The sequence below is a fragment of the Cebus imitator genome, unplaced genomic scaffold (genome assembly GCF_001604975.1).
Source record: "Cebus imitator isolate Cc_AM_T3 unplaced genomic scaffold, Cebus_imitator-1.0 Scaffold37, whole genome shotgun sequence".
NCBI lineage: Eukaryota > Metazoa > Chordata > Mammalia > Primates > Cebidae > Cebus > Cebus imitator.
This window is the reverse complement of record NW_016107352.1, coordinates 2256735-2271209: the sequence shown is the minus strand read 5'-3', so window position 1 is coordinate 2271209 and position 14475 is coordinate 2256735. Positions and strand designations below refer to the sequence as shown.

Sequence of the window (14475 nt, the reverse complement as noted above, 5' to 3'; positions counted from 1 at the left end):
GGAGACAGAGTCTCACTCTTGTCCAGGCTGGAGTGCAGTGGCATGATCTTGGCTCGCTACGACATTTGCCTTCCGGGTTCAAGAGATTCTCCTACCTCAGCCTCCTGAGTAGCTGGGATTACAGGTGCCTGCCACCACACCTGGCAAATTTTTGTACTTCTGGTAGAGACAGGATTTTGCCATGTCGGCCAGGCTGGTCTTAAACTCCTGATCTCAGGTGATCCGCCTGCCTTGGCCTCCCAAAGTGCTGGGATTACAAGTGTGATCCCTGCACCTGGCCTTCCCTTCTACATTATAACTATAAATACTGAGGTTAGAGAGGTTAACTAGTTAGTTCAACAGATAATTATTAATAATTAGTGCTGAACCTGTCCCCTCTGCCTGGTCTCCTGATTCCAAATACACTTTTCCCTACCTCTCCTACAGTCTTCTAGCTTCTCTGCCAGTGGAGCAAATTTTCCCTAGGGTTACATGCCTAAGCACAAATTCTTAGTTACTTAGTACAAGTATTACAAGAGCCTGAGGGGTAAATTCCAAAGAGTTTTTACGAGTCTATATATAAAAGATAAAGCCCTGGCTTGTATACAGCCTGCACATAGGAGATAAAGCCCCAGTAGTTGTGTGTAAATTCAAAAGCAGAGAGGTATGACCCAAAATAACTCCTGATAGTAACACTGTGTTCCCAGTTTGCTCAGGGGTATATTGGCACCATAGCATGGTGCACCCTTACTGCTACCTGCCATGAGGCCAGATAACAGCTAGCCATCTCTGGTTTCATTCTACTTTGGATGGGTATGGCTGTTTCCTGAATGAAAGAAACTGAGATTGATTTCATGCTAATAACTGTTGATTAACAGTTCATGCTTTGTGGAGAGGTAGCCTGAATTCATTCATAGCTCTGCTGTTTACCTGAAACCTTGGGCTAGTTATTTCACTTTTCTGTGCCCTGGTGTTCCAATCTGTAGGATGGGGTATGACCTGCTCCACAGTGAGATTATGAGAACACTTCAAACATTCCCAGGCACACAGCTCAATAAATGTCATCTATGAAGACAATGAAATTCAAGCAAAATTTCTTAAACCCTTGTGCCATACATCCCTTTGGCAGTCTGGTGAAGCCTTTATTCCTTCCCAGCATCATATTTTTAAATGGATAAAATAAAATATATAGGATTACAAAGAAAACCAATTATACTTAAATACTGCTACCAAACTATTTTAGAATCTATGATATAATATGCTTTTTTAAATTAAAATCTTAAATGGATCTAGAGGTAGGTAAATGTCTAACAGCAGATATTTTGAAGTAGAGATGAGTGTAAATGGAACTTTGAGCTATCTACAACTGAAATGGGATAGAAAAATATCTATAATTTCTATTAGTGACAGAGTCACAAATACTACTGATAGTACTGTGGTTTGTTGCCTACACTCATCATCAAAGGAAATACTGAATTTGAGTTAGAGGTTTAAATAAAGATATATTTTTCCCCCAATCCAAATTCATGGATCCCTGAATTCTACCCATAGATTCCTTGGTCACTGGACTCCACAGGGGTCACTTGAGGAATGACTGTGACCCCAATGAAGGAAGCCAGCAGATACTGTTTCCTGTGTTATACCTACCATAGGTTTGTGATGAGGAAATAATAAAATAAATAACTGAACTGTAATGAAAATGAAAACAAAGAAAAACAAAAGGAACCTAAAACAGAGAAGGCAAATAGCTTTCCTTTTGGGTGCTAATTTTAGTAGACTTGTTGTGGTTGCTGAAACAGTGTGTTTGAAGCTGGCTCTGGGTTAAAGGGAAAATGCTGTTATTGATTACCAGTGCCTGCATGACAGCAGAATGCCAATAGCCATGCATCTCTGACCTAGCACAGTCATAAGCATGTTATGGACATACAGTGTTAGGGAACAAATAGGCTCCCACAAAAGTAAAAAAATGTTCTTCCTCCCATATATCACTTGTGTATGTTTATATCATTTATCTTGTACTTTTTTACATGAATACTTTTAGGTTTATTAATCTAATCCAAAAGGTTTTTATCTTTCTGTGTGTTTAGATACATATGTGTATATTCCCCAAACTTCTTAAATCTGATGCCAGTGAGGATTGCTTCCAGTCACAAGTAACATACATCAAATTAATGGTAGTTCATTCAGATAGGGATTTATTTTTCTCACATGACAAATACTTCTGTAGGTGACCCCATATAGAGCTTGTTCATTGAGCCAGTGATCATATCAAGGAACTCGGTTCTTCATATATTTTCATTCTTTGGTCTCTTCCTATTGACTTTATAGCTTCATCTTTCTCAAGGATGCAGAATGGCTGCTGCAGTCTCCAGCACTTCGTGTGCATTCAAATCATGAAGAAGGGAGATTGAATGATGCCAGCTAGCTCTCTTCTCCTGTCTCCCCTTTATATCTGGAACACAATATCCTTCCCCAAAACCTGGGTCATATGATTACACCTCATTACAGGCGAGTCTAGGAAAGCAAATGTTTGCTTTGCCCACCTCTACAATGGAAGCATCGAGGGAGAAATGAAGAAGGGGTGGGCATGGCTTGAGTTTTGTTAGCCACTAGGGCCTGCCACCCAGAAGACAGAAGTCCACTGACAAGCAGGGAACTGATTTTTCTGCCATGGAAAACGTCTGGCACTTTTCTACTGAAGAAATTTGGAAGTCTTGATGGGCCAGGAACAATAGAGGCAAAAATCCCCATTTTCTTTTATCAAAAAGGAAAGCCAAGAAAAAATTAGTTAAGTAGAAGTTATGCATAGCCCTTATGTAACTCTTCAGTGTTAATAACAGGTAGGCTGCATATCAAAACGTGATATTGTACAAGAAAACTAGTTGATAAAGCCTGCCTTATTTAGCATCAGTTACTTCTGCAAACCTAAGTTGACTCTGAAACAGGAACCACATATTAAACTTTTCAAACACATCAGAATGTGTTACCTTGAACAGATTTTATTTAATCCAAAGAGATTATCTTTGAAAAAATTAGATGGTAAAACATCATTTATGCCCATTTTTGTATAGTTAAATAGGCATAGTAGTAAGTTGTGTAAAATTGATATCCAAATCAATGCATGATACTAAAACTTGGTGTACAAACAGCAGCTATAATCCATTGCTTTGTATCTACATCTATTTCTGGAGTCATATAATGTTAGTAGACTCTTAGAAGTGTTTTAGGCTCATCCTTATTTTATCCATAAAGAAGACTGACACCTATAGAGATTAACTGACCCGCCAACGGTCATGGCAATTTCACTGCTAAGCCAGGAACACAGATGCCTTCACTCCTTTCTGAGAAAAGTACTGAGTAGTTTAGAGCAAAAGCCTCCCTGCTTCCAGCACTTCTGGCTAAGTTGAGCCTTGGGAAACTTGTTCTGTCTGTTTCAGTTCGTTCTTCTTTAAAATTGGAATAATGCTACCTAATTTATAGGGTTGTTTGTAAAATTAAATGAATTCATTTAGGTAAATCACTTGGAACACTGGTAAATTATACCTGCTTTTATTGTGTATTTCCTTTGACCACCTACAATTATCATTAGTGTCATCCTCATTGTCACAATAACATAAACTTTTTTTTTCTCTTTCTCTTTGTTTTATAATTTCAATTTTATTTTAGATTCAAGGGGTCCATGTACAGTTTTGTTACACGAATATATTGTGTGATGCTGAGCTTTGGGGAACAATTGATGCCATCTAGTGAGCAGAGTACGCTATAGCTTTTCAGCCCTTGTCCACTCCCCTCCCTCCCTTCCCCTTCTAGTAGTCTCCAGTGTCTACTTTGTCATCTTTTGTTTTATTTTTTGAGGTGGAATTTTACTCTTATTGTCCAGGCTGGGTGCAATGGCATGATCTTGGCTCATTGCAACCTCTGCCTCCTGGGCTCAAGTGATTCTCCTGCCTCAGCCTCCCGAGTAGCTGGGATTACAGGCATGTGCCACCATGCCTGGCTAATTTTTTGTATTTTTTGTAGAGACAGGGTTTCACTATGTTGGTCAGTTTGGTTTCAAACTCCCGACTTCAGGTTATCTGCCCACCTTGGCCTCCCAAAGTGCTGGGATTACAGGCGTGAGCCACCGCGCCCAGCCCACTGTTGTCATCTTTATGTCCATGTGCACTATTATTTAGCTCCCACTTAAAGTGAGAACATATGGTATTTGGTTTTCTAGTTTTTTTTCCTCTCAAGTCACTTCTGTGACAAATAGGAGTGAGATTTATTGTATTTTTTTAATGCTTTATTTAAAAAACTTGTATTTAATACATTTAATGAATTATATTTATATTTAAATATTGATTTATTTATGCTTTTTGTCTTATTGCTATATTGTTTCAAGAAATTTAATATTACTTGAGTTATATGATTTCAAATACATACTGATTAACCCTTTAATTAGAAACTTTATGTATGACATGAATTGCCAAAATATGTAGTTGTTACAACCTACGAGTAGATCTGGCTTACCTAGGCCTAAGCTTTCTTCTGTTTTGCTGAGAAACTGGTAGCCTGCCCCATACTCTAGAAGCCTTCCCTGGTGTCTAGACCTCAGAAGCCATCAGCTGTGTGCACAGGAGAAGGACACATGGCAAATAGCTATTTTGTCTCTTAAATATATGGTATGTGGGAACCACTGAAAAATGTAAAGCTTCTACAAGGTGCTATTTTTATTATTTATGGCTCTAGAGAACAGAGAAGGTGAAAAAATGTGAGAGGAGATGGGAAAGCCAATAGTATGTGGCCTTCAAAACAATAGATCCCACAGGTATTGCCCCAAACTGCTTCCTGGCCCTCTCGTGGGGAGAGGGAGGGGGAAGACATCCTATTGAGTTCAATATTCTCTCATTATTTCCTCCTTTTAATTTTCTGGATACACAACGGCAAATAGTTTTGCTAAAGTAGCTACAAAACTGGTTGGTGCTCTCCAACCTTCCCACTCCAATAAATGCTGTCATGGATGGGTACACTAAAATCTCAGAATTCACTGCCTGTCACTCATCTGTGTAACCAAAAGCCACTTGTACCCCCAAAAGCTACTTAGATAAACAAATTCTTATTTAAAAAAATACTGTCATGGAGGTGTTACCTTCTTTTCTTTTTTATTAGTAACTATTTGTGGGATGCCTTTGGTGTGACAGGTCTTAAGCAATACCATTTTCTCTTGGCTTCTTTGCAGTCTCTGTGTGAGGCTTATGGTCATTTTTCATTGTTTGACTCTTCAAAAGGAAGACGGGGCTTTTGGTTCTACATCTGGAACTCTCTTCCCACAACACCAGAACTATGAGAAATGTGACCTGGTTCTGTGTTTACATTTGCGTAGGAACTTGTATTATAAGTTTTATTTGTTGAGTTATTGGCTTTTTTTTTTTTTTTTAAATAACTCACCTCAGTATATGGGTTTACAGTACTATGCAACAGACATTTTTGTTTTAACTTCATTTCTGCTGCAGATTTATGTTCCTACCTTTGTTTTTTTATTTTCTCTTTCGTCTCCTTTAGATTTGTGCTATGTTTTATGTATTGCTGTAAGCCTCTTTAAACCCTTTCTGAAAAGAAGCAGGGAATACATAAACAAATAGATTTTTTTTTTTTTTTTTTTTTTTTGGTAACAGAAATCGACTAAAAGCCTCCGGAGAAGTAGAATCTGTAGACCTTCCAAACTGCCACCTGATTAAAGGAATTGGTATGTATGTGAAAATAGTTGTTGGACACATTGCATTTTTTTGGCCACCAACATTAAGACACTTATTAATGGTATTTTAGCATGCAATTACTGTTTTTCAGTGGATAAACCACATTAGATTAACAATCTCTTTTGATCTCATGCACTGTGTATTTATTTTTTCTTACCCTCACTGTAAATTATTCTTTTTTTGTGTGTAATTCTATGTTTAGCATTTGATTTCTTGCTTGTTTTGTGACTTCTCTGAATGAACTTCTTTGACTTCTTTGTCAAGTGTATACCTGACAAATAAGTGTATTATTTGTCAGGTATGGCCACTGCAGTCTGTGTTCTGTGAGCCTTGTGGTCAGCTAGTGAAGGAAGCTCCATGTAGGCAGTGACGGCGTTTACCCTGCTCACTACTCTATAACCAGGATCTGATCTTATGGCTAATACATAACTGACTGATATGGTTTGGTTGTGTCCCCATCTAAACCTCATCTTGAATTGTAGTTCCCATAATCCCCACGTGTCGTGGGACGGACCCAGTGAGAGGTCATTGAATCATGGGGGTGGTTACCCTGTGATGCTGTTCTCATAATAGGGAGTGAATTCTCATGAGATCTGATGGTTTGTAAGGGGCTTTTCCCCCTTTTGCTTGGCACTTCCCCTTGCTGCCACCATGTGAAGAAGGATGTGTTTTCTTCCCCTTCCAGCAAGATTGTAAGTTTCCTGAGGCCTCCCAGCCACACAAAACTGTGAGTCAAGTAAACCTCTTTCCTTTATAAATTACCCAGTCTCAGATATGCCTTTATTAGCAGTGTGAGAACGGACTGATGTACCGACAATTCACAATACGTGTTGAAAAAACTTGTTTTTATTTTATCTTCTAAGCTATGACTGCAGAGGGGGTTTTCCCTCTCATGTTGGCTTTATGTAGGATGTACTGTGGCACCTGAGTCTTTGAGGAGGGGCTCCTAAGAGCAAGCCCCAGTTTTTCTATAGATAGGGAGGGATCTGTCCAGATTATTCGCCAACACTGAGGATCTCTCTGGCATGTTTACAGTTTTTCTCCGAGGTAAAGTCCATGCTTTGCTGTCTTTTACACTTTATCACCTACTATTAAGTACATGTCCCTAGTACATACCAGACTTATAGTAACTATTGTTAATTATCAATGAACAATAAATATTGGCTTCCCTTTTAAAAAATTTTTTAATTCTTTTTTTTTTTTTTGAGAGGTGACCTCATTCTGTCACCCAGGCTGGGATGCAGTAGCGCGATGTTGGCTCACTGCAGCCCTGACCTCCTGGGCTCAAGCGATCCTCTTGCCTCATCCTTCTAGGTAGCTGAGACTGCAGGCACATGCCCCCACTCATGGCTAGTTTTTTATTTTTGTAGAGACAGGGTCTCGCTATGTTGTCTAGGCTGGTCATGAACTCCTGGTCTCAAGCAATCCTCCCAACTTGGCCTCTCAAAGTGCTGGGATTACAGGCATGAGGCACTACGCCCAGCCAATATTGGCTTTCCTTAGACATGGTTCATGGTATGATCAGAAACAAAAAGAATTAGAAGTCAAAACACCTATTTTCTTGTGGTACATATACACCATGGAATACTATGCAGCCATGAAAAACGATGAGTTTGTGTCCTTTGTAGGGACTTGGATGAATCTGGAAACCATCATTCTCAGCAAACTGACATAAGAACAGAAAACCAAACACTGCATGTTCTCACTCATAGGAGGGTGTTGAACAATGAGAACACATGGAATCAGGGAGAGGAGCATCACATGCTGGGAGCAGTTGAGGGGGTAGGGGAGGGACAGTGGGGGGGTGGGAAGGGATAATATGGGGAGAAATGCCAGATATAGTATATACCTAAAGTAAAATGAAAAAAACAAAACAAAACCCTATTTTCTAGTTCTATTTTGCCACAAACTTGCAGTGTGACCTTAGGCAAAGTTGGCTTTTGTATTTGTCACCTATAATGATGAGTTTGTGATTAGACTGAAGGTTTTTAGATTTTAAAAAGCCTGGATACATTTATTTATAATCTTATTCTGAGAGCCACACTGTGGAAATAACTAGACTGTCATTGGGTCCCTTCTAGTCCTTGATAACAACATCCTTCTCTAGAGGTAGGAGAGACAATATAATATTTTGTTTTATTCTTAAGAAATTAAAACTCAGGTTACATGGAAATGTTCTACTCCTCTCCGAATAGGTAACATTGTTAAACAAGTTTTGAGTGTCCTTCTGCCTTTTTCTGTCTTTTTATGAATACTACTGTACATAATTTTTAAAAACATAAATCGGGTCAAATTAAGCATGATATTTCAAAACTAGTTTTTTTGTACTTGATACTAGGTTTTGGAGACTTATGTTTGTACACAGAGTTACCTTTTAACAACTGTGTGGGATTTTTGTGCAAAGTTCCTTTAAATAGTGTATGTGCAAACAATATAGAAAAACATAAAATGGAAAGTAAATAAAATAAAAATAAAAATCTCTCAGCAGACTCTTCAGCACCCTCAATAGAAATAACCCCAAAGATAAAGTTTCTTTTTTTATCTTTCCTGATAGTTTCAGTGCATATGCAAACAAATATATTGACTCTTTTTTTCACAAATAGAATTTTAGTGTAAATATTTCACAACCTGCTTCATTCCTAAAACAGTGTGAGCAGCTTTCCATATCAGCATATATGGTTACTTTGCTGTTTTTAATATTTTCGCATTCCATGATTTATTTAACCAGTCCCCTTTTAATGTACCTTTTGGTTGTTACAGTGTTTTGCAACTATGAACAAATCAGTGAACGTCATTGCTGCTGCATTTGTGTATCTGTAGAATACATCCTTAACAATGGGATTGTTCCTTTAGGATATGTGTTTAAAGTTTTGACAGCCATTGCTAAATTGCTCTGAAGATGACAACAGTAATAAAATCAGTACCTCATAGTTGTAACCACATTTACTCCACACAGGGTTCTCAGCACTCTTTTAGCAAAAATAAATCATCAGTTGACAGTGCAACCTTCAGAGTTTCTCTGCAGATCCCTTGCTTGCCTCTCTTTCTTTTTCTCTTTTTTTAATCAGCTTTCCCAGGTTGATCTGTTTTTCATTCCTTAGGCTTCTGTTTCCTATGTGTTTTTCTCCTTTTTTTTTATTGATACTTTTGTATTTCCCCAGTTCTACCTCCCTTCCGCTCGACTGGTAGGCTGTCCTGGAATTTCCCTTCTTTCTTTCAATTGCCCGAACACTTAGTGGGAGGAGGGAAACTCATATCAAATAGCAGATTGACTACATCTGTGCTGGAACGTGCAGACATTTCAGGAGCCCCAAGTAACTCAGCAGCTTCATCTTGCCTCCGGCTGTGATCAAGAAGAGCCCTCTCAGAACTGGTCACTCAGGGAAAGCCAGATGGCATCTGTAAAAGATGTTGGACAAGGTTGGGAGGTTGGGCTAGTGATCTCTTAGGTTACTTTTGCTGCTGAGTTAATAATTGTCACATTATTAAACAGTCCTTGGCCCTGGGAAGCCTACCTTCTGTGAATTCAAGTCTCAGAGCAGACAATAGGGCACAACCAGCCATGTTACAGGACAGACTGCCAAGTGTATTCCTGTTACAGCTCAGTGGGATGGAGCACTCCTCAGAGAAAAACAAGCCCAGCAACATTTGTATTCTGAACAAGCATCTGTCTATGTTTGTGACCTTTATGTTGTGATGTGTGTGAGCTGCTGTCTGGAATTGGAAAGAATGAGGAAATATGTCACCTATGGCCCCTCTTGTGAAGTGTTTAATGCCTCTGAGGCACTTCAAAAGGCAACAGAGCGGAGAGGATGAGTGATTAGAAGCACATTTGGGATACATTTTTAGATCTAATTAGAATTGTGCTTTTTTTTTTTCTTTTTTTCTTTTGCCCTATGATTAGCACACACCATATGAAGATTTGTTGAATGTTATGTTAGTAATGTATAATGGTTAATAATAACTTGTGGTTATATGTCTTTAACAACAGTTGCTTATTCACAGGTCTTTGATGATAAGGAATAACAATGTGCTGGACACACATTTCCATATAGGCAACAGCAACTTCTTATGGTAGAGAGGGCTGTTTCTTATTTTCTGTTGTATAAACAGTAGTAGCTGTGTACTTGAGGCCAACTAATCCCTCTAAGAGGTGAGCCCCCGTCCCCCTTGCCCTCTATTTCTATGAGCACACACATACACATGCACACACTACAGTGCTTCCGTTACCATCACTGGCAGTGAACTATGTGCAACTTTTAGGTGCTTTATATCATATCATATTGTGTTTTTCTGTTTCAATCATAGTTTGTGACTACACATCATACAGTATGTGTGCCTTCTGTGGGGCAGAAACTAAGTTCACTATTTAATCCTTTCTAAAAATTCCTTCCCAGTCTATCTTACAGACAGAAACTAAGCTTTTATGCACCGCAAATTTGGCATAATATTAACATCTGCATATTAAAAATTAAAATGTGAAGAGCTAGTTAACTTTGAGGCTTAAAAGTAAAAAAAAAAATCTTATTTTCTAAATGTCTGTCCTTCAGAGTTCTGGACTAAACCAGAAATTTGAATGGACTGTCTTTCTCGAGGTAACTAACAATTTTATGCACCTGGCAGTCAAGACCTTTACAATAACTGCTGCTTGGGAGATGATTGGGGAAAAAAAGCATTAAAGTTTGTAGCCCTTACCATCAAGTACTTTACAGTCTACTGATGGGAGAAAAGGAAAACAAAACAAAAAACTACTGTGAGATATAGATACATCTTTTCTTTTTCTAACAGATAAGGTCAAGGAGGTTAAGCAACTTTGGCAAATTCTCTTTCCAATATAGTGTCTTTTCCCAGGGTGATTAATATATATACTTGATGAGTGAACCAGAAAAGTAGAAAATAATATGTTACATTACATATTGGATACTCTATTGGGTATAATAAAGGATGACTTGCTGTTATAAAGTTATAATAGCTTAGAAAAGAGAGAAGTTTATTTTTATTTTTCTCTTAATCAGTCTTAAGGTAAGCAAATGACCTAGGGCAGTAAGATGACTGTGTTCCGTGTGGTCATTCAGCGGCGAAGGCTGATGAAGCAACACAGCTATCTTCATCGAGGACCAGAACTCTGGTTGTTGCCATTTCCTAGCAGGATGGGGTAAAAAGAAAATTTACATAGTTTTTTTTTCTACCTAGTAGTTGCATACATATTATATTCTCACATCCTATTGACCCAAACTTAGGCATATGGCCACATCTGTCAGCCACAAAGGATGGGAAATGTTATCTATAGCTATGTTACCTCATGCCTGTTGCTAAAAAGGAAGAAGGGGAATATGAATGCTGGTGAACACTTGGCCATCTCTGACACAGATGACTGCTTAAGTAATAAGCAATCAAAATTAGATGTGCTAAGCTAGGAGACTTTCTAAAGAAAGGGTTTGGCATGCTGTGTGTGCCATTCATGGGTTTTTGCTGATGCTGTTCCTTATGCCTGGAAATTCTCCCCCAAATTCCCCTGAGCAGTGGATGCAGTGGATACCTTCCCCAGGTTCCCCCAGCTTCCCTAAGTGTTGGCTACCAAAAGCTCTCATTGCATCCAGGGAGCTAAGTCCTCCTGCACACAGGCAATAACGGACTGACATGGGGTAGATTAAAAGAAATAAGAGACACATCAATCAATTGAATTGTGTGGGACCTTATCTGGACTCTGAATTAAACAAACTATAAATTCTTTAAAGCTACACCTTTTAAAAATAATTGGCCATTTGAACACTAACTAGATATTTGATGATATTGAGGGATTATTGTGAATTTTTAGGTGTAATAATGATATTGTGGTTTGTATAAATATATTTAAAGATAATATGATACCTGGGATTTGCTTTAAAATAACACAGGATGAGGATAAGTGGTAGGACTGCAGGGGAAACAAGACTGGCCATGAACTGATAACTGTTGAGGGTGAATACTGCGTACATAAGGGTTCACCACACCATTCTCCCGATTTGTGTCTATTTCCCATAATAAAAGTGTGAAAGAGAGAGAACCCATGAAAGGGAGGGAGAGAGTCAAGCATACAATAAGAATGACAAATAGCACCAAATCAGTCCACAGTATTAAGTTTTCACATATTTACATAAAGATCAGGAATGCAATACTGAAATTAATGTATATCACTAGAATAAAAAAGTGAGGATTTATTAAATTTGTTTTGAAATAAAATAAGTTGAAATACAAAAAAGAAAGGGTTTTGAAAGAGGTGTTAAAGAAAAGTACAGGATATTCATTGGTAAAGATGTTGGTGAGAGGCATGGAAGCAACACTTCAGAGGAAAAAGACAACATATGGGATTGACCATGATTGAATTTACAAGTGAAGTGGCTTTACAGAGGAATCGGGATGTTTCTGAGAGAGAAAATTCATTAAATTCTAGCTTGAATATTTTCTGTTTGCTTTTAAGTCAAACCAAAAGCCTTGAGTCCCAGCTTCCCAGTTTGTGACCTTGAGCAATTGCTTAACTTTTTCAAAGCCTCCATATTCTCACTCTAAAATAAAAGATAATCCTACTGCCTCTTAGCATTATGAAATCATATGAGATATTGTATGTAGAGTATTTACAAGAAGCCTGGTACTTGGTGTACCTAAGTATGTTAGTGATTATTATTAAATTAGAGGAACAAAACTTTCTCTAGCACTGACTGCTCTTGAAGTAACACACCAAAGAGGTGATATGAGAGGATACAACCCTCCTGCAGTAGTGGCTATAGAAATGATGATGGGGGACTAGATCTGGAAAATATTCCAAAAAAGGCTACAGATAGACACATTTTTTTTCCATTGGAATTAGGCAATGAAGTTAAACAGAAGTTACAATATGGTTGAAATAAATGTATTTTTTTAAAGAATTTTCTTTCCTTAATTATTAAAAAGCACAATTTTTGTAGAAAATTTTAAACAAAGTATAAAGAAAATAAAAATCATTCATAATCTACTACTCAAATAAGCAGTTAATTTTTTCCATATATTTTTTCTTTTTCCATGTGTACACAAGCATTATATATATGAAAATTAATTAATTTTTTTTTTTTTTGAGACGGAGTTTCACTCTTGTTACCCAGGCTAGAGTGCAATGGCGCGATCTTGGCTCACCGCAACCTCCGCCTCCCGGGTTCAGGCGATTCTCCTGCCTCAGCCTCCCGAGTAGCTGGGACTACAGGCACGCGCCACCACGCCCAGCTAAATTTTTTTGTATTTTTAGTAGAGACGGGGTTTCACCATGTTGACCAGGATGGTCTTGATCTCTTGACCTCGTGATCCACCCGCCTCGGCCTCCCAAAGTGCTGGGGTTACAGGCGTGAGCCACCGCGCCCGGCCAAAAATTAAATTTTTTAAAATAATTTTCAGGAAAAATAAATTTTAGTTAATTGAGCTTCTATTAAATAGGCCTGAAAAGCAAAACCTGGACTAGAATTCTCTCTCTCTTTCCCCCCTCTCTATCTGTATATATATGTATATGTGTGTATGTGCTGTGTATACATGATTCTTAACTTATAACCAGTGGAGAACCACCATGGAACAAGAGTCTAGCGGTTCTTAACCTTTTTGGGGGAATCACAGTCTCTTTTTTGAATCTGATAAAAATCAAGGACGCTTTTCCCAGAAATGTTCTCATCTGTGCATACATAAGACATTTTGCATTGCATAGCATTTCAGCGGGTTCATAGATACTTTGAAGCCCAAAAGGTTCCACAGACCCCAGATTGAGAACCCTGCCACTATGCCACACTTAAGCTTATTTCTATGTATCTCTTTCTGAGGAGCAGGCTGATGGGTCATCTTTACAATGTGAAGTTCTTGGCGTTTTTATTTTGTTTTGCTTTTCTGCACTATGATGGAGCAAGCAACACTAGAGGCAACTGGCTAAATGCAAACTCATGAATCAAGACCAAAATGGCTGAATAGATAGATGCATGCTGTTTGGTTTTGACAACCTAGAAATAATCTTGAAGAAATCCTATGGAGAAGTCTTAAAGAGAAAGATTGGATTTTGTAGACTCAAAGAATGTGTCATGGTTTGGCTTAATGTAAGCCATTTTTATTCTTCTTTTCTTGTGTTTGGGTCTATTATCTGTCTGTAGAATTTATACATAGAGACTGATGGCAAAGTCTTATGTCTAATTATTTGCTGTGCTATGTGGAGAGTACTGCAGAAAATCAATAAACAATCAATAGTAATTGTAGCCTGCCTCAGAGACAGGAGTTAGAAGTTTCAATTGGCTTAGGTGCATGGTATTTTTCATTAATTTTCTTTTGCTAGTTTTTTCTGTAATATAAAGATTAAATGGAAAAGCTTTCTTTGCTTATGAAAACAAGTAGACACTGTTTTTAAAAGAGGGAATATATAATCCCAGGTGTTTTACCTCTGTTAATGAGAAAGATGTCTGTTTGCTTCAGATTGAATGAGCAAAGAAGAGGACAAGGATATTTGCATGGTTAAATGCCTATGAGTCCTTCCTTCAGAAAGTAATATTCCCCTGATGTTAATTACTTTTATACGGACATCTGGATGTTTATCGTAAGAGTGTACAGATGTCAACTTTTCCTGTATTATAGCTGGAAATGTGGTGATAACTTGACTTTGATTTGAGTAAACATAAAATATCTAACATTTAAAGTCAGAAGTTCACTTCGGGAAGTGGTTTAAACTGACATTTATTAAAAAGAATGGTGCCTTGGAAAAAAACATCAGAACCATCCCTAA

General features: G+C 38.0%; 1 protein-coding gene across 1 annotated transcript in view; it reads left to right on the top strand.

Moving 5' to 3' along the window:
• Nucleotides 1-14475, top strand: part of PON2 (paraoxonase 2) — a 30878-nt gene that overhangs the window by 4880 nt on the left and 11523 nt on the right. The window contains exon 2 of the mRNA XM_017525154.2: nucleotides 5634-5704. Within this exon, the coding sequence (XP_017380643.1) occupies nucleotides 5634-5704 (71 nt within the window). The remainder of the gene's footprint in view (nucleotides 1-5633; nucleotides 5705-14475) is intronic.